This window comes from Meleagris gallopavo, chromosome 21, assembly GCF_905368555.1.
Source record: "Meleagris gallopavo chromosome 21, MGAL_WU_HG_1.1, whole genome shotgun sequence".
Classification (NCBI taxonomy): domain Eukaryota; kingdom Metazoa; phylum Chordata; class Aves; order Galliformes; family Phasianidae; genus Meleagris; species Meleagris gallopavo.
In genome coordinates, this window is record NC_139424.1 from 3070576 (window position 1) to 3089099 (window position 18524).

General features: G+C 42.2%; 1 protein-coding gene and 1 long non-coding RNA gene across 5 annotated transcripts in view; one reads left to right on the forward strand and one right to left on the reverse strand.

Moving 5' to 3' along the window:
- LOC146543008 (uncharacterized) overlaps positions 1–11843 on the forward strand; it is a 53241-nt gene extending 41398 nt beyond the window's left edge. The window contains exons 2-4 of one of the 2 annotated variants that reach the window (XR_014887552.1): positions 1894–2088; positions 3003–3123; positions 5359–11843. This is a non-coding gene — a long non-coding RNA (uncharacterized LOC146543008). The remainder of the gene's footprint in view (positions 1–1893; positions 2089–3002; positions 3124–5358) is intronic. The other variant, XR_014887551.1, reaches the window with a different exon arrangement.
- LOC100540504 (protein spinster homolog 3) overlaps positions 1–18524 on the reverse strand; it is a 24419-nt gene continuing 5895 nt past the window's right edge. For 2 of the 3 annotated variants that reach the window (XM_019621917.3, XM_085240762.1), the window contains 7 exons: positions 17739–17805; positions 16957–17147; positions 15126–15278; positions 12453–12642; positions 7767–7832; positions 3145–3243; positions 1–319 (listed from right to left, as the gene is read on the reverse strand). In XM_019621917.3, coding sequence (XP_019477462.2) covers positions 152–319; positions 3145–3243; positions 7767–7832; positions 12453–12642; positions 15126–15278; positions 16957–17147; positions 17739–17805 — 934 coding nt within the window. In that variant the 3' untranslated portion in view covers positions 1–151. Of the gene's footprint in view, positions 337–3144; positions 3244–7766; positions 7833–12452; positions 12643–15125; positions 15279–16956; positions 17148–17738; positions 17806–18524 lie in introns of all 3 variants that reach the window. The other variant, XM_085240763.1, reaches the window with a different exon arrangement.

An 18524-nucleotide genomic window follows, 5' to 3' on the forward strand; every position in this document is an offset into this window, starting at 1 on the left:
TTTGGTGGGATTTTGCTTTTTTTTATTTATAGAAACTACTGTAGCATTACCATAGTACATAAGTTTGTGTTTTAACTTTACAGAGTCAGTATCATGGCTTGCATACATCAGAAAAAAAATCAGATACAGGTTTGAAGGATACATAGGAACATCAAAGCTGCTCTGCTTCCTTACGATCTTCCTCGATGTAGAAAGATGTCAGGAGGAAAAATACTCCTCCAAAGACACCAACAAAAACACAGATGATGAAGCTGTACTGCAGGCTGCAGAAACTCCACTGGAATGACTGATCTTTCTTGGCTTGAATAGCACTGGAGATCTAGGGAGTGAATAATGCTGTCACCAATATGAGATAAAACCATGCTTCTCTCATGATTTAAGCAGACTCTTCGCATTGTGGTCCTTGAAAAGAATAAAGCTGAGCAGGCGGGGATAAAAAGCCTGCTGCTATCTTGGTTTGACAAACCCAGTGTCTGGTGCACCTGCACTGCACTGCTGCTCAACTTCCATTTGGTTGAGGTATCTCATGGTTTATTGTACTGTTAGTGCCTCAAGTCACAAGAATAAGAAATCCTGCAACCAACATTTATCATGACTGGTAACCATTAACTCATTTTACCATTTTCTAGCCCATCTCCAGATAGCCTGCAAAGGACAGATGTTTGGCAATTACTTTCATCATTTCTTGATGTTATTGGATAACTTTATCTATTCCTAATCAGCAGCAAATGAATAGAAACAGAATTGGCACCGGTACAGCCACGAGAAGCAATAGCCATTAAAAAGGGAAGCGCTAGAAATAGATTTTGGAGACAAGAGAGGAATCTGGTTTGGAGCCAAAAGGCATTTAAGGAGACATGGAGTGATACTGTGAGGAAGGGGAAGAAGATACCGGGCGGCTGCTTTTTTTCACTGGTTTGAAGATGAGTCTGTAAAAGCTATAATGAATTTTATTTTTGCAGACAGAAAAGCCACTTTCAAGAAACCTACAAGGTTCAATATTTAACCCAGGAACTTAAAGACTCTTCTTAGCACAAACAAAAAGATGAATGTTAAATGCAGCCCTTTTTATTCCCACATACATCTTTGGTTATTACAATATGCTACGTGACTGGAAATACATTATTATGAGACTCTTCAACCTTTGCTGGGTTTAATATGATTGTGAATGACATTTTAAGGAGATAAGAGCAAGATCAGCTCTAAATGGGCATATAGGGACTAAAGCTAAGAAAACAGCAAAAATACAAACCCAGTGTGTTTAATTTAAAAAGTAAGGAAATCTCTGGAGTGCAAAGGGAAGAAATCAGAAAAAGACAATTCACTGCCTCTCCTGAGAATTGATAAGCTAAAGCCTTAGTTGAAGTAGGTTAGCAAACAACAGCAAGATCTGAAAACAGAAGATTTGGTGTTTAATCAGCAGCAGATATGGGCAGTGTTGGTGTTCTGGTACACAGAAGCCTTCCAGAACACAGTGAGGTACTCTTTGCCAGGGACCCCACGTGGACATACAACAGTTCTATTCCTGGATTTATCATCTCTGTTCTTTGCAAACTTGCAAGGTTACATGAGGATGTACCGTGACAAACTTTTTTCATCTTACTTTTCTCAGTTGGCTGCTATTTAAGGCAACCACGTGCCAGGTACTGCAGAAGAAGTATTCTGCACACAGTTACTAGCAGGATGCAGCAGCACATTCAGCAGGAAGCCTCAGTCCTGCTGAGCCTCAAAGTTAGCAAAGAACAGTAAGTAAGAAATAAATACAAACATGTTCATCTCCCAGGCATAAAGCACTAAAATAGTCAAATAGTGGAGAATGCACAAGGCACACACCAGTTTTTAAGAACCTCCCATTTTTCTGTATTTTCTGTATTTTCTGTTTGGTGGTTTCAGTGACACAAGGATGTTGGCTATCTTGTTTGAATATGGCCAAATCAGTGCTTGGGCAATGGTTCTATAATGCACTCCAGGGAGAAAAAGGATCTCTCCAATTGCCAAAAGAAGTGAGCTGCAGAAGGCATCCCTCGGTGAGAAAGGACTGTTCTCTGCTGGACAGATTACACAGTTAAGATTCCTACTTCCATCCAGGTGAGGAAAAGGGAGATCTGGCTGGCTGGACCAGCTTGCTTGCACATTTCTGTCTGGCTTTAACTATGTCACTGTTTATATGTGAAAGAACAGATATTCCTTAAAATGACTTCCATATGAACAAAACTTACAGAACAACAACGATACAATCTTCCATCAAACTCTCTCTTTCCCATGTCCTTTAAGGAATAAAAATCAAAGTAGATGTGCAGAATTACTGCACACCTTAAATCAAAAATAATGAAGAAAGGGAACAATGCTGACAGATATCATCCATTGGAACTAAAATAAATGATCTACAATGAAAAAATGGTAGTAGGTTGCTTTGTCCAGAACCACGTAAGATTAAGGTGCTGTAGGAAGGGCAAGGAAAACAGTTCTCAAATAAAATAGGAATTCAAGGTTAAGGTCATTTGAAACCAGAGCTTTGAATGACAAGTAGTATCAAAAGGCAGTCACTGAGGTTACTCTTGTGATTTTCAACAGAACACTGAGCAATTCTAAGGTTTCAAAACTAAGAATTTGAGCTAATACTTTTAGGTTTCAATACATAAAACAGTATTTGATTTTTTTCTCAGGTGACACGTGGATGCGGCCCTCAGGGACGTGGTTTAGTGATGGGCTCACAGTGTTAGCTGAATGGTTGGACTTGGTGATCTTAAAGGTCTTTTTCAACCTAAATGATCCTATCCTTCTATGTTTAATTCATATGAAACTCCTCACTAACTTAGCAAAAAGTGCTGAAATGCAATACCCATGACACTGCCTTTGCAAAAATGTGTGCCTTCGAAATTCATCAATTTTCAAATTCAAAATTTCTACACACTGCAAGGAAACTACTCACACCTATAGACACAGCACCAGAAGTTGCATTCCACTTAAAAACGTTTACAAAATGTTCCTCTGAATTCCAGCATCAGGATTACTCAAGGCCAACAGCTTGACTGATTTCCAACCTTCAGACCAGGAAGAGCCTCTACTTCTGAGAGTGTCTGTCTTTCAGCTTCCAAAAGATTTACCCTAAAGAAAACCCGGGTAAGAAGAAAATTCCCTTACCATCCCAATAAGGTACGGGCTGCCTGCATCTCCCAGCAAGTGGCTCGCCAAGATCTGCAGGGCAATAGCTGTAGACTGCCGTCTCGGTGTCACGACATACTGAAATGAAACACAAGAGAATGGATATTAACAGAGTGCATCTCAAGTAGGTGCCTTGGCTATGAGGGATGTCAGCTGAGACCCTGCAGACCGTGTGAAGGCTCAAGCAGGGGACCCAGCCTGCCCCACCAGTGGGCAGTTTGATTACAGACTGCTGTAATTGGAGAGCACCTGAGTGCAGCCACCTCAATAACCATACCTCAGAGTCACTGTGCTTCTGAATGCACAGGGTTTAAACAGGAGCTTGGAGAAGATGTGACATATGTCCAGAACACTGCAATGGATCATATAGATCATAGCTATTTTTTAAAATGAAATACAGTCGTTTTGGGTTAATGGGGGCTTTATGTCTGTGCTACTGAAGAAAACAAACTGTGCTTGAAGAAATACAGTATGATTGTACATAATTTGTTTGTGTCTCTCTCTGTAATACATTTATATTATTACATGGTTAAGGGAAAAGCATTCACATAATGAGACAGAGGCAATTTTAAGCTTTTATGTCTTTGCTTTTCCGACCACCTGCTCGTACCACAGACAAAATGCTTAATATCCTCTCTTTCTCTACTTGGGCTTTTCTTGCAGATTTACGTGAGCATCACTTAAGGGTGTCTCAGACACTCACTAATGGGGTGATGTATTTTGCCAAGAGACAAACTCAAGGTATGGAAGCTATTGCAGCTTTATGGCTGCCTTCAAGGAACCACTAACATGCGTGACAACAAGTTGGGAATAGAAGAAAGAAAAGATTTTGCTCTCACAATAGAGTTTTATTATCATTCCATGTGTGTGAAGAGGCCTCAGAATATTAAAGAAATATTCTCTTATCACTAAGATGTAGCTATATCACAACAGCAGCATCAATGCCTTATCTTCACAGTGGATGTAAAGAATTGCATTAATGGAAATTAAAACTGGAGGGTAAGGAAGCAACGTTGTCCACAGCAAGATTAGTTATTCTTGTGAGAACAAAAGAAAATATTTCAGTCTCACTCTCAGAGTGAATGAGAGAGATAAGCAAACCACAGTGGAAAACTCTGGGCTTAGGGAGCAGACCTTGCTATGGCAGAACTACACTGGTGATTTTCTGCTCTTGGCTCTCAGAGGATATCATGTCATCTGCCCAAGACTCGGTTTTCTTTCTTCTGCTGATAATGACAAGCTGTGTTTGAGAAACACAGATCAAATACTGTTATGTCCTTAACGTATTCTGGGCGTTGCAGGCATTGGAAAACAGAAATGTTCTTTCTCTCTCTGTGCGTCCTGCACCACTTCCTTGTGGCATGCACTTCGCACCTGGTATCTGCAACTTTGGAACCAAGCTCTAATGAGAAAAATGGACAAGAAAGCTAGCAGCTTCCTATAGTTACGAGGCTCCCTCATGCTCTCACTGTGCTATTATTCAGGTTTTTCTACAAAACGGAAACATTATGCAAAAGCTCAACACTCTGCAGGCTTCACTAGGAAAAGAAACTGATCACTGCCACATACATGGACTTTGGAATAATTCGTCCAGAGTAACTGCCCAGGAGCTCCCACCATGTCAGCAGTGCAGGTGAAGCTCTGTGCTCTGCTATCTCCTTGGAGATGCCAGTCTGGATGCCTGGATGGATGCACAAGGTGCCCACACTGCAATTTGCAAGCCCTGTCTCTGGAGATTTTAGAGTATGTGACAGAGCTGTCAGCTAAAAAAGCAGATGGGAGAGACAGGCTGATAAACGCTTCTGCACCTCCCAGGGCACTTATAAACAAAGACAGGAACATGTTGGTAGCCTTCCCAAGTCGAATATTAGCTTCCAGCTCCAGCAGCTCTTTTGCTTTTAGCTGCCAAAAGCCCAAAATGCCGAGTACCAGTACCTCACAGATGGTAAACAAGTATTTCATAGGGGACTCACTGTGACAGCCTCCCAGTCAGCCCAAGCACTGCAAGCAAGGCAGCTGCAGCACTGCTCTGCCTGCACGATCTGATTGCAGCCATACAGCAGGTACTGCTATGTTTACAGCTGAATGAGGGGTACAGAGGTTGCTACATGCAATGCATCTTGATGCATTAGCCACAAAGAAAGAAAGTCTTTAACAGTCAGCCAACATCTTCCTTTGTCTTGTGCTCCACAGGTCACAGGATAAATAAATTCCGAGCTACGTTGTCTGCCTGGCGGTGTCATATAGGGAGGAGGAAAAGTAATTTTCATGGCAAAATATGAACAAGCATTAGCAAATCCAGCCACAGTATCTGAAATTCTACCAGATCACACAGGAAACAATGCAGAAGAACAAGTTCCTGTTGTTAATTATGGCATCCTTCAGTCAATGTAATAGAAGTAACGCACTGAAACCTGGATTTTCAACAGGATGAAACAGAAATCCCAAATATGATTGGCACTGAATGAGCAGCCATCCACAGATGCAGCTGAATTCCATTTTTCTGACCAAACAATTACTATCATTTAGAATTCCACAGATCCATGCAAAGCACAGTGAGGCTGTACACAGCATCCCTGCTCTGAGGGGAAGCACACCATGGCAGAGCTCTATTCTCTACATTCCCACTAGTTGCTTGAACCTAAAACCAAAATGCTCTAAAATAAATAACAAATGAAGTGTGTCAGTCACTTGGGAGACAAGAACTTCCTCCTCTCCTCAGTTTATGTGGATGGAGATATGGCAATGACACTCAAATGGATTTTGTACAGGCTGTAACAGGATGCAGCATTCCCTAAGCAAGTTCAGGCCGGAGCGACTGAACTGAATGCAAGCACAGCTCCCTGCAGGCTTTGCAGCTCGGGACCAGCACTCCCTGGTGCCTTACTTTCCAATCCTGCTTCAACAGCATCTAACTCAGTAACGCCATCTTCCTCTTCAACAACGGCAGAGAATTAAAACAGGGCTTGAAGCAGACAGTCAATTCATTAATGCTGACTGCAAGTTTTATCTTTTTATCAAATTTCCAGGCCGCACAAAACTGAACTGTAGAGAGCAGTACTATGAAAGAGTAACTTGAGAACAGAGCATGGCAGTCAGTATCAGTATGCTTTGTTGAATAACCGTGAAATATTGGTTGTTTTATTCATTCATCTCCATCAGAATGGAAAGAAAGATTTTTCATGCTATGAAATTAGAGGTCAAACAGGCTTGTGTCATCGAGGCAGGGTCCGTTCAGCCAAGCAGAGTTCCACAGTGCTTCATGGCCCATCCCTTCTGTCACTGGAAAGCTCTCTGTGTTTGGCTGCACAATTTCACATCTTTTACACCAAAAGCTGTAAAAAAGATACTTTTATTGCTGCTCGTTTGTTTCACTGCTCCTTTAGGCAGCTGTGAGGAATGCCAATCAAGGTGTGTACTCTGAGCAGATAAGGCCATAGTGACAGCAACCCCAGCAGCAAATTTTCAGTTGCTGTGGCAGCAAGAAATGATGGCAACCTTGTGGATAACCATATTCCTCATGAACCATAGGCTGCAAGTTTTCCTTACTGTCCTAAATTCTTGTGACATGTTACTGTGCATCACTGCATGCTGTGCTACACATTAATGCATCCACTGTGGTGCTTATTATATGAAAGATTTATTATGACAGTGGAATCGCTTTAGCAATCTGCAAATAGATTTGAACTCTCTTGAAATGAGACAATTACATAAAAAGGAGATGCTGATGTGACCCTTGCTTAGGCTCTCTTCAAGATTTCCCATCATTAGCCTGAGGATGGGAAACACAGATTTCTATTGTGTTTTGCCCTTATCTTCATGTCTTCTCTAACAGGTCCTGAGAGCTTTAAACAATTTCTCTCTTTGTCTTTATCTGTACCAACTGCACCAGCATTTTGCCATTGCTACACCTCCAGGAACAATCTCTCTCTCAGGCAGCATCCTGCTGGAAGGGTTTGGGTTTCAGCCACACCCTCTGTGCTGTGACACTGTGGTCCCTCAAAAACAATTCTAGTGAGTAGAAAGTCCAGACTTCGCATCTTCGCACTTAGAGCTATTCTAAGCTCTGGAAGTTATCTGCACTGTATTCTGGAGTGAAGGAGCTTGCTGATAGTTCACAAAATAAAAGTGTAACAGATTGATTAACATTACAGAATACGACTTTCTCTCTTCAAAGCTTTGGGGCACAAATGTAGAATCTCTGAATAAAAACAGAAGTGATCCTCTTTCTGATGGAGACCTTTTCTGGCAGAGATCCAGCAATGCAGAGCTGTACACAAAATCCAGACTACTGTGGGCTCCAGGAGCAGCAGGACACTGGCACGAGCTGCACCCAAAGCACTATGCCTCTCTCCTGGGCTCACAGTGAGCTCGGGCTGTCACTACTACACCTGTCTTGTTAGCAGTAGCTCTGCTGTGACACCACGCACCAGGTTACAACACAGACGTTAGCAGGGTCCCAGAAAGGGACCTGTATTCTTAGTAAGGTTTTGTTCTTCCTAGGAGGAGGAAGCAGGTCTTCCTGGCAAGCAAGATGCATGTGTATGAACTATATTGTTGTGAAAAGCTGAAAATAAGCAAATAGTTTCACAAGCACTTACCAGCAGTATGTCTGTCACAACAGCCCAGTTGACAGATAAAAATAATTCTCCAAATGCAATAAAAATCTGCAGAAAAGAAGAAAGCAGTGACTACACAGACACACTGACATTCCTTAGCATGAAGATGAAGGCAGTCTCATTAACTGTGCCTATCTCGACGAGCTGCTGTACATACCCCTCTCTTTATGAATTAAACTATGTCTATGCTTACAACCACTATGTTCATCTTAAATATGGAAAAAGGAACCAGGGAAGGTATGTGAGTTGTGTTTATGTGTTTGTGTGGCTAATACTCACCTAAAGAGCCAAAGGGAGAAATACAGAAGCAGTCTCATTAATAAATTGTATGGACTGAACTGCTGAGCCCAAGAGGAGGAAAGCAAATCTTGTGAAGGGAAACCTCCAGCACAGGGTTTATAAAGCGTTCAAAGATCTGCTTTTACACAGTTTCCAAATGAAATCAGTTGAATATCTCTGTGCTGGTAAAAGTACTGTTAAAGGCTCCTTCAGAGAGGTAGCTTCTGAAGCGAAATGGACTCCTATGGTCAGGCAGCCTCCAAGACTTGGTGCCCTATGGGAATTCCATAACTCATCACAGATGGAAACTCAGTCATCAGGAAAAAGGGGAAGGGCCCCCTGCTGTTCTTCTGCTTGTCTTAGAAGAGATTAACCCTCTCAGCCAGACCCGGTCATGGATTTGAGCAGGCTAGTCAATATTTGAAGAAAGCATTAAAGCTACACTGCAAAGAGGGAGCGCTTCTAGAAGGCATACTCTGCTTAGTGGCACAGGCCTCCGTGTCAGATGGCACCTGGAAAATAAACTGTGGGCCAAACCCAAAATGAAGTGTGTTGGTAACGTGGTTAGCAATACCACACTTACTGCCGAGCTGCACAGAAATAAGGACCAACAAGGTCAAACCTTGCAGCCCACTCAAATATCAGCCCTTCACCATCTAATCTCCAGCTGGTGCTCTCCAGGTCTCTCTTGGAAGATCCAAATTCATCAAGGACCTTCTTTTCCTTTTTTCCCCTGACCTGAAACATGCTGTTGTTTAACGCAGACACACAGCCTATGAAGCAGTCAAAGCAGTACTCATAGGGAAATTATGGACAGATGTAGAAGTGCAGTTTTATTGCTATACAGTGATAACAGCGTGAGTTTACCTAAATTCTGTTGGTCATGCCATAGCTAACAAGAGATATGTGAGGTCAAAGGGAAGCAGGAGGGAAACAAAGAACAAAGAGGTGTATCTGAATCCTAGCTGACACTCTAGATAACACAGGATGAAAATAAAATGGTTAGAAGGTAAGGTTCTGAAGTCTCCCATCTGTTCCTCTATATCATCAATGGACTGTGTGACTGCCTGCCTTGACACACCAAGTAACAGATTGCTCAATCCCCTTAACGCTCCATCTCCTTTATTTATTTAGTAATTACAGAGTTGTTTCATATTTGCCTTTTTCTTCATGATTTTTTAAGTCATTTAATCTCTTCAAGCCCCTAAGAACAGGAGCATACCATGCCAAGTGTGAGAAAAGAGTGTAAAATTTATCTTTAGGAAACCAGTTATGTTCTCAACACAGACTTTGAAGGAATGGGAATTAATGAAAAGCTGTCCATGCTAAGTGGATGTGATACTTAGTGGCTAAGATCTCATACTGCAGAGAGGAATTATTTCACATGGAATTGTGTTATGTTTGAGATGCAGCTTTGTTAGCTTTTCTTTCTCTCCTAATGTTTTCTGTGGATTGCAGTTGCAGGGCATCAGAAAAAAAAAAGAGAAAACAATAAATCATTCTACAGATTATACCAACATATTCTGTCTAAAATCAATATCAATTTTATACTTTCTCATGCAGAATAAATGCAGTCTGGTTGAATAGCTGGCATTCTCATCCATCCAACGGCAAAACAGTTGCAATCTATAAATATGAGAAAGTTGTATGCTGTTTTATCTCTAAAACAGGTGAAGATGTCCTGGAAGTACTGCACTTGGCAAGGGAGAAGTGCTTATGATGGCAGGAAAGCAGTGCTTTATTTAAGGCATATCCTTCTGGTTCTACAACCTCTCAATATTCCTTGTACTGTCTCAAGTTCTTCTTTTAAATTAATACAGAAAAAGTTTCCAATAAATTCATGCAATCAATTTTGTGACATCCCCATTCTAATCTGCTAAGTGTATCCAGAAGCACTGTTTTATTGCTGTCACCTTCTCCAGGACAACTTTTTAAGGGACAGAATGCTTGCAGTTGGTTTTCAAAGGATGTAACCAGAGCAAGTTCCCAAATTTTAAGGAGATTTTCTTTGTAGATGGCCATTTATGAAAGGCCAATATGAAGAGAATTGGATTGTAATTAACATCAAACACAGGTTCTGCTTTTAAACAGTCACATGTCTAGACAAAAAGAAGAGTTAGCATGGCTGGACCATGTGTTGTCTGGTTGAATTTTTTCAAAAGCTCCACACCACACAGGTGTATCAGAGACAAGAGCTGCAGTGTCTCCTCCAAAGGCAATTTGCAGGACAAGACTGTGTCTTCATATAGCAATACCATTAAAGCTAAGTCCATTTCAATTAAAGTTCCCTCAGCACCAAATACAGTCCAAAGTTCTCAGATGCAGGATTCAGATGTGACTTTCCAAAGCACCTGCTGCACTGCAGACAGCATATTTGTCTACTTTTGGAAAGAGAAAAAGGTGTAGACAGAGCCTCCTCTGTGATAACAAAGCCAGATCATTTTCTCTGCCTTCTCAAAGAGCTTTTGGAACCAAGAACTGCGTGTCCAGAAAGAGAAACCTCATGACATTTCAGTTCATCTACTCCAACAGAGACCTGGAAGTCCTGCAATATTTATGCGTTAACTCAAGAATTCCTGAGCTTTCAAACTTTTATTCCAGCTTTGTCCATAGCTGAGGACACCCATTCATTCCCTTTCATTATTCACTCAAGTCAGTGGAAAGCACCATATAAAAACTACTACAACTGCAAGCCAGTGCACGTGGTCTTTTTGCCCCAGTGACCTCTGCACTGAAGTGAAGTGATGGAGACAGGTCTGCTCACATTGGAGTGCTTGGATAGGCAGCAACTGGAAAGCCAGCTTCCTGCCAGAGTCCTACACAAATAGAAGATCTGTTTCACGGGAACCCTCGGATTAGGTGCACCAGCTGGCATGCCACTCCAATTCCCACACCAGTATGACTCGTGTCAGATCCTGTTTGGGAAGCAAGGAGAGGCACGGCTGGTGCCAAAGAAGGCAGAGGTTAAACAGCCATGTGGCAAAAATATTAGCAGAAAAAGGTGCTTAGGATTATGTATGATTTGTTACCCCTGCACACTGCTGGCATTACATGTAGGAACACCTGAAGCAAAAACATCAAACAAAAGATACAATGGCAAAGTCCCTGTTTATGGGACTAACTGAAGAAACCTAAAGAATCCAGCTATCCACATCCTGGTTTACAGTTTCCCCCCTGATAACAGCATGAAGATAGAAAGCTGATTGCAAGGAGAGAAATATTTAAAACAAATTTTGTTTTATTCACCCTAATAAAAGGTATGGTTTGAAAAGGGTAATTAGAACTGGTTCTAATTACTGCATTGATTCACTCAACTAATACAGACTGGCAAACCAAAGACAGCTCTGATTGGGCACTTCACCTTTAATGGCAAAAGAGAAGTGAAGGAGGTGCTCAGGACGGGCGATGTAGCAGCCTAAGAGGCCAAAAAAGAAAATGGTTATTTCTTTGGGCATTTATATCTCTGCTCTTGGTTTCAAAAATAATCTTTAATTTCACATTTGGCTTTTTGCACACACACCCCGACTTGCAAATCCGTTTGTTTTTAGCTTTGGTTTAAAGGTGTTTTTTTCACAGGAATGCATATTCTTGAGGAGTCAAAAGGAAAACCTCTTTGAACAAGTGTTAGAAGCAAAAAAGCTGCAAAAATACCCTGTTGCAGAACTCTTGATTACTGTAATTAACTTTACTCGGATCCTCTTATTTATGATAATCACAGTAATGGTGGCTTTGGATTCACCACATTATAATTAAAATAAAGTTTACGTTCAGTCCTCTCTCTCAAGGTGTTTTTTGAACTATTCCTCATTCACAGTAAGTTTCTGTTTTTCTCTTTACTGAAAACAACTGCAGTGATTTATACGTCATGTTGCATTGCCAAAAGCTTGGCTTTGAACATCAGGTTGTGATTTGGGGCACTGAAGGTGACGGCTAAATTATTCTTAGCAAGAACTCTGTGTATTGTACAGTCCCAAGTACACCAATCTTTAAGTATTTAGAGAGTAAAAAGAAACAAGAACACTAAGTCGCATAGCATTAAAAATTAACATAAGATTGAGACTTCTTTTAACTATATTTTTGCATATGGACACTCAAGCTTCACGTGGCCAACCATATAGGCTTACAATCCTCCTTTTTAGCCCAGGCCAAGTCTGTATGTCCTGAGTTCTGATTTCTGACACTCTGCCTGCCTACCCTCTTCAGCGGGCCAAGTAATGCACACTGGGCCTCACAGGTAGTAGAACTCTTTGTCCCAATTAATGAAACCTCTTAATTGTCTAGAGAACTACAGGAATCCAACAGTAGCAATCCTTCTCTTCCCCCTCCCGCTTCTCCACCTCCCAGGATTCCAGAAGACATCTTCCTAGTGACAGACAAACTGGCACTCACAAAAGTGGAAAGGATGTTCTTCTGGGCCACCATGATTGCTACGTAGAGGCACAGAGAAGAAACAAACATGCTTGTGGCACAGATCAGAGGATCAGCTCTGCTGTTGGTTTTCCTTAGTCTTCTTGCAGCTTCTGCCCCAGCAATGACACCCAGGATTCCCGTCCCAATGGTGATGCCTCCAAATATTAGGCTGGTGACAAAGCAAAGGAGCCAGTTAAGTGCAGGAGAATCGTATTGTAGAACAAGTTTGGTGTCACATGTCCCATTGTCAGCTTATACCTTCAGCTTCAGAGAATCTTTAGTTGGCAACTTGAATTTTACTCCACTTGATCTAGCCCTCCCACTCTTTCTAAATGGATTTAGTCCCATGCCTAAATTGCAGCTATGCCTGTGCAACAGGGGCTCTATCCTGTGGAGCTGGTATTTTCCCATTTACTGAGCTGGTATTACACAGCCAGCCTCAAGGAGGACTCTTCCCAGCATGACCTGGCTTGGACATCCAGTGATTCAGAGGAGGCACAGTCATCTTAGTTAGCCTGGGAACTGATTGACTCAGTCACCCTTAAAACACAGATGGAATAACTCTGTATCACAATCTGCTGTCTTGGAAAGAGATCCTGTCACACAGAATTATATACATCTAAATTAGAGCCCTGAGGCTGAGATGACTCACCTCTCTGAGTAGGGGATACAGCTACCAGTTCTCAGAACTGTTCACAGAACACTGAATAGTTAACAGTAGGATATCTGTGTAGAATTTTCTGAATGCAGAATTTCAAATGCCACCCAGTTTTTGCATCTGAAAATGAAAATTTGTTCCCCAGGAACAGCAAGTTTTTAAGGGTACATATTCAAATAGATTAGAAGTTTAGCTTCCAATGGTCTTCCTGATAAACTTTTCTCTCTGACTCAGATGAGACCGTAATGACAAAGCAAGCCTCTCGAAACGAGACCAGTGGTGCCACTGATGGCTTAATGCATCAAAAACTCTACAAGAAAAAAATACTGCTATACTGCATAAATTTTAAGCACGTTTGTACTCCTCCTGTAAATTCTTTGGGATTCTGTATAGCTTGTTAGAGACAATATAGATAGAACAGGCAGAATAAGTAATTTGCAGTTTTGTCCAAGAGAAGCAAGCTCCAAGGTGACATTCCTTTATCTAAGCATCCACAGAACTGTGCTTAGAAAATTCAAGTGCTGTAGACTGCAGCTGAGATAAACCTACTGCTGGAAGAAATCAGAGCACAGTTCAGCTGACAGGGGGAAGGAAAGCAAAGAATCCTAATCCTGGGGAAAGGACCCTATGGGATCCTTTAGGGCTTAAGAATACTCACATACCTCTCTGATCTGTTTGAAGATGTCTGCACAAAGACCAGAATAAAAACAGTGCCTATTTATCTACCTTGAAAGGACTGAGACCTGAGTCAGCTGTGTGCTATTTGAGTTGGTGTTTCCAGAGAGTCCAAGTGACACAGCTCTATCCTTAACAAAAGCCTACAGCTTCTGAGCAGCCAGAGGGGACAGCATCCTCACAGCATCCCTGAGCAGGTCTGGGAACATGCAGCTCAGTCCCCCCAGCACTCCCAGCTGCAGGGCTGACATAGCTGTTTGTATTATTTTTCTCTCTATCCCCCTGGAATAGCAGCCTCCAACTTGCCTTATGCTGCCTCTGGCACTAGCTTACACCAAGGTTATTTTTAAAGCATCCTGTAAGATGCAGTACATGAGGTTAAACTGTCAGAGCTCCCTTTTACTTACCCGAAAAATCATTCTGCTCTAGCAACACTACTGTGCAATAACAATTCAAAGCATAAGATAAGATAAGCTAACACTATCAGCTTAACAATTAAAAGTATTTTAAAAGTTCAGCTTCCTTTTTTCTCTCTACCCTGAGTCAAATTCCTAATTCACTCACTTTCTTAGTGTTATTTGCTATTAAATACAGTGCTGGTGGTGGCATCCATGGAAAGACAACTGCATTTCCCATCGAGGTACCTGTGGATGACTTTTCAATGTAACTCCCACTCATTTAAATCTGGACAGTTTCTCTCTGAAATCCATCATGAAAATAGATTCCTCTCCCATTGTAAATGAACATTGCCCACCCAAAATTTGAATCTCTATTTGTCTGGACTGTCTCTAATTTGCTCTATTGGCAATTGTTCACATGAGCAAATTATCTTGATTTGACACAATAATACAATACCAGATCAATTCATCAAGCTTGCTTTGTGCTGGGACTCACAAAGATAGCCAGCACGGCAGTAGTTTTCAAACCAGACTAACAGGAAGGAATAGGAAATTTACTAAAATGCAGGATTTAAACATGCCTAAAATGTGTATGTAAGTGGCATGAGGTACAGAGTCAATAGTTAACTGAAGTCTCCTTTCCAGTGTTGCTTCTTTCCCTGTAAATGTTCCTCTTACTGCTTCTTTCCATTTTACTTAGACAGGGCTGGCAGCATCTTTCCAGTTCGCTGAGTGATCATAAACAAACAAATAAATAGGAGTATCTCAGCATACCTGGAAGCAATTCGGTCTAACATTCACACCTCTTTGCCTTCACAAAGCATTCACAATCACACCCTACCTTCCACCTTTGGAAACAACTTGTGATTTAGCACCGCAGGGTGTTCCCCACGTGTGTTTAACCAGCCTTGCACAGCTCACCTGTTAGATGAATTGCATGATTTTTCCAGGCACTGCTGCACAATGCCTAGGGCAACCTGAGCCCTGTAAAGGAACATTGGTACCCACAGCCCCAGCGCTCCAGTGACGAAGGCCATGGCAGTCAGACCCAGCGAGGACCAGACAAAGCTCCAACTGGAAGACGAAAGAAATGAGAGCTGTTTGAAAGAATGGGACACGAGGCCGGGCCCACACGCACTGTCCAGGATGTCAAGCAGTAACAAAGCAGTCCACTCAGATATCTCAGCCAAAACTATGACTGCATTCACGTGAAGGTGTGAACTTTGATGGTGGTTTATTTATGAATTTTGACAGCAAAATACTAATTAGAGTGAAGAGTGTGACCTACTGATTCTCTGTTAAGTGCCAGTCATGGTCTCTTGTAGATTTTATTGCTAAGTATTCTAAAACAACTGCTGTGACATTTTTGATAGCAGAACTACAACAATTGAAAGTGGGCAGGAATTCCAAGACTTAGCAGCTAAATTAAAGGGTTCTGAGTGCAACTTTAAATACCTCGGGGTGGATTTCAGCTGTTTGTGTAACCAGTATAGAAGAGCAACTTCTGCCTCTTTCCAACAGTTAAGGGGTGGTGGTTCAAGTACTTTCATTCTAGGTGATAAAGTAAAAACTGATCTCAGTGTGCACAAAGAGCTATCAGACAGAAGGAGAAATGTTTGAATCATGTTGCCTTACTGCCCTATTTTAGTAGAAAATGAACTTTTTACTGAGCTCTTTCAAGCTAGAGGTCTATAGAAAATCCCCTTTGAAATCAAGGAGTTGTTGTGAAATCTTGAGATGAAATAAAAGTGCTGTGAGTGAGGACGTGACTACCAACAAGAGGATTTCTTAAGATACCAATCTGATTCTACAACTCTTAAAGACAAGTGGCTCTTGCACTTAATGCAGCGTGGAACTGCATGGCTTTTGACAGTGTGTCCTTATGCTTTGGAATTGGTTCCGAAAGGAAAAGAAAATGAAATTCTAGTTTTATAACATTGCTGGAGGTTGTAAGGAATTTCTCTGCAGAAAAAGAGCCTCGGCATTAGTCTGGCTGTTGACACGCTGGGGAGGTTCAGGCTGCTGCTGCTGCCTGCAAACTGTCATCCAACAGAAACGGCCTCTAATGATCTCGCTGCTCCGGATGCAAATAGGATGCAAATCTAATCATCAATTAGAAAACGCCGGCTCCTGCAGAAGGAGAAAACTCCAAAGAAAGTCCCAGAGCAGCAAGAGGAGCATCTCTTTAACTGAAAAGCATTTCATCGGGACCCCAGGGAAGCAGCCTGCCGGCGCGGGCAGCGCAGAGCGGGGTCTGGCGCAGGTGCACAGCGGCACCTGCTGTTCTCAGACCGGAGCCACCTCTTCCACCCCGAGCTCGGCAGGATATTCACCAGCTGCGGGGTAACAGGAGGGGGAAACCCCCTGCCTCAGACACGCTGATCCGACTTTCCTCGGGCACTGAGAATTACAGATGAAGTTACACCCGCAAAGGGTACCAGCATACCCTACCCTGCATGCCAAAGTAAGAGAGAAGGGGAAACTTGGTGGAAAGTAGAACTGGATTTAAACAGGAGCACCCTGCCAACATTGCTTTGCCTCCTTCCCCCTTGCTGTAGGGAAACAAAATAAAACAAAAACGATTTTTAATCCCTTTCATACTATTTCTGTAAATGGGTGGAAGAAAGATTTTGTCAGAGCAGTTTCAGTCACCTTGCCTACAGCATGTGGTACAGAGGAGCTGAGTAGGATTTGAAAGCTGTACTTCTTATACTAGAATGGGCAGTTTTCAGTTGTTGCTAAAATCACTTACTTCTTGCCAAGTGATATGATATCTTGACACCAAGAAGTCTTGGCATCTCCCTGTGCACCAGGTTTTTCGGCTGCTACTCGTGAAGAGCCATGGATGCTCAGTGCTCTGTGTGCCTCTGTCCTTCTCTGGACCCTGCGAGGGACCAGCAGAATCAGAAGAACCAGAGCTAAACCTCCCATGCAAGGAGTAACCTGTAGATACAAAGCTGGTTAGATCAAGGATATCGTTTTTTTCTTGTAGCAAAAACTCCACAGCAACTCAAACTCAGAGACAGAATTGCGTATCAGAGAATTGTCAGTGTGCTCAGAAATCTGTGTGACTTTGTAGATCACAATTATAAAGAAGAAGAGTGGATTTTGGTGATTTTAGGTGAGTTTGGAGGAAGGACAATGAATGTCCCCTCCCCATCACAGAGACACATGATTGCTTCCTCTGATTTTAGAGGAATCCAGCTGAAAACTACATGGAGTACTCTGATCACAAACCCAAGGACCGATGATGCAGCCATAAAAGACTGCTATACAACCATTCCAAGTGTGTCCTTGGGTGACAGGAACATCAGCACCTGCCCTGGCTGCAGTAAGAGTTCCCCTATATCTGTTTTAATTCCACAAGAGCCAGGCAGAAATACTCCGCTCGTCCCAGCAGGAGCAGATCTGTGACCAGGCAGAAACCAGGATCCCCTCCACTGCTCATCTCAGCACCGTGAGCACATCAATCCAAACCTAGCCAAAATTTTACAGCAAACGGCCCAGGCTCACGAGTGGAAGTGATTAACTCACCCTGAAGGCCCAGTGCCAGTCACCTGTGACGTGTGCCATGCTGGACGCCAGGACGTAACCAAGACCACTGTAAGAAACAGAAGGGGATCATCAGCAGGTGCTAATGAACTCATGCTGGCTGAAACAATGTGTCTCACCAGTTAGGGAGAGCACAGGGAAATATTCTGTCATAGCTTTCAAAACAGATAAAACAGAAACAAGACACATGGCCTCTGCTGGCCTACTTGCCAATGGGTGTTAAGAAGAGAATCTCATCTCCTCAGAGCAGACTTGAGACAGTGGTAATAACATCCCAGATTTTCTGGATTATACATTCTGTAGGATGACACTGAGCCAGATCAAACAGCCCACAGAGTGCTCTGTTATCTGCTCCCCTCTGTGCAAGCTGTGTGAAATAAGCCCTACAGGAATTCCTTTTGTTTTAGTCTGGATTCTGGGCTCATCCTCAACTGCCTGTTCTAATAAAGAGCACGAAACACTTACAAAGCCCTTCTCCACCTCTCCAGACACAAAGTCAATTTGAATAAAAGAGGGGAGGAAAGTGCCAATTCCTCCTTAGGATATGCTTAATAGAGAGACACAACAAAATTGTCAGGGAAACAAATATTTAAAAACTTCTATTTTCAATTGAATAAATAAAGAAGTCACACATATTAGAATTAATTGAATGTTTTATTCAAAGCTTGTTTTCAGAGCTTAGTTTCTCCCAAAATGTTGAGAGAAAAGTGATTTTTCCTTCAAAGTAAATTTAAAAATAAACCCAATCAGTGCTATTTGGAGATGCTA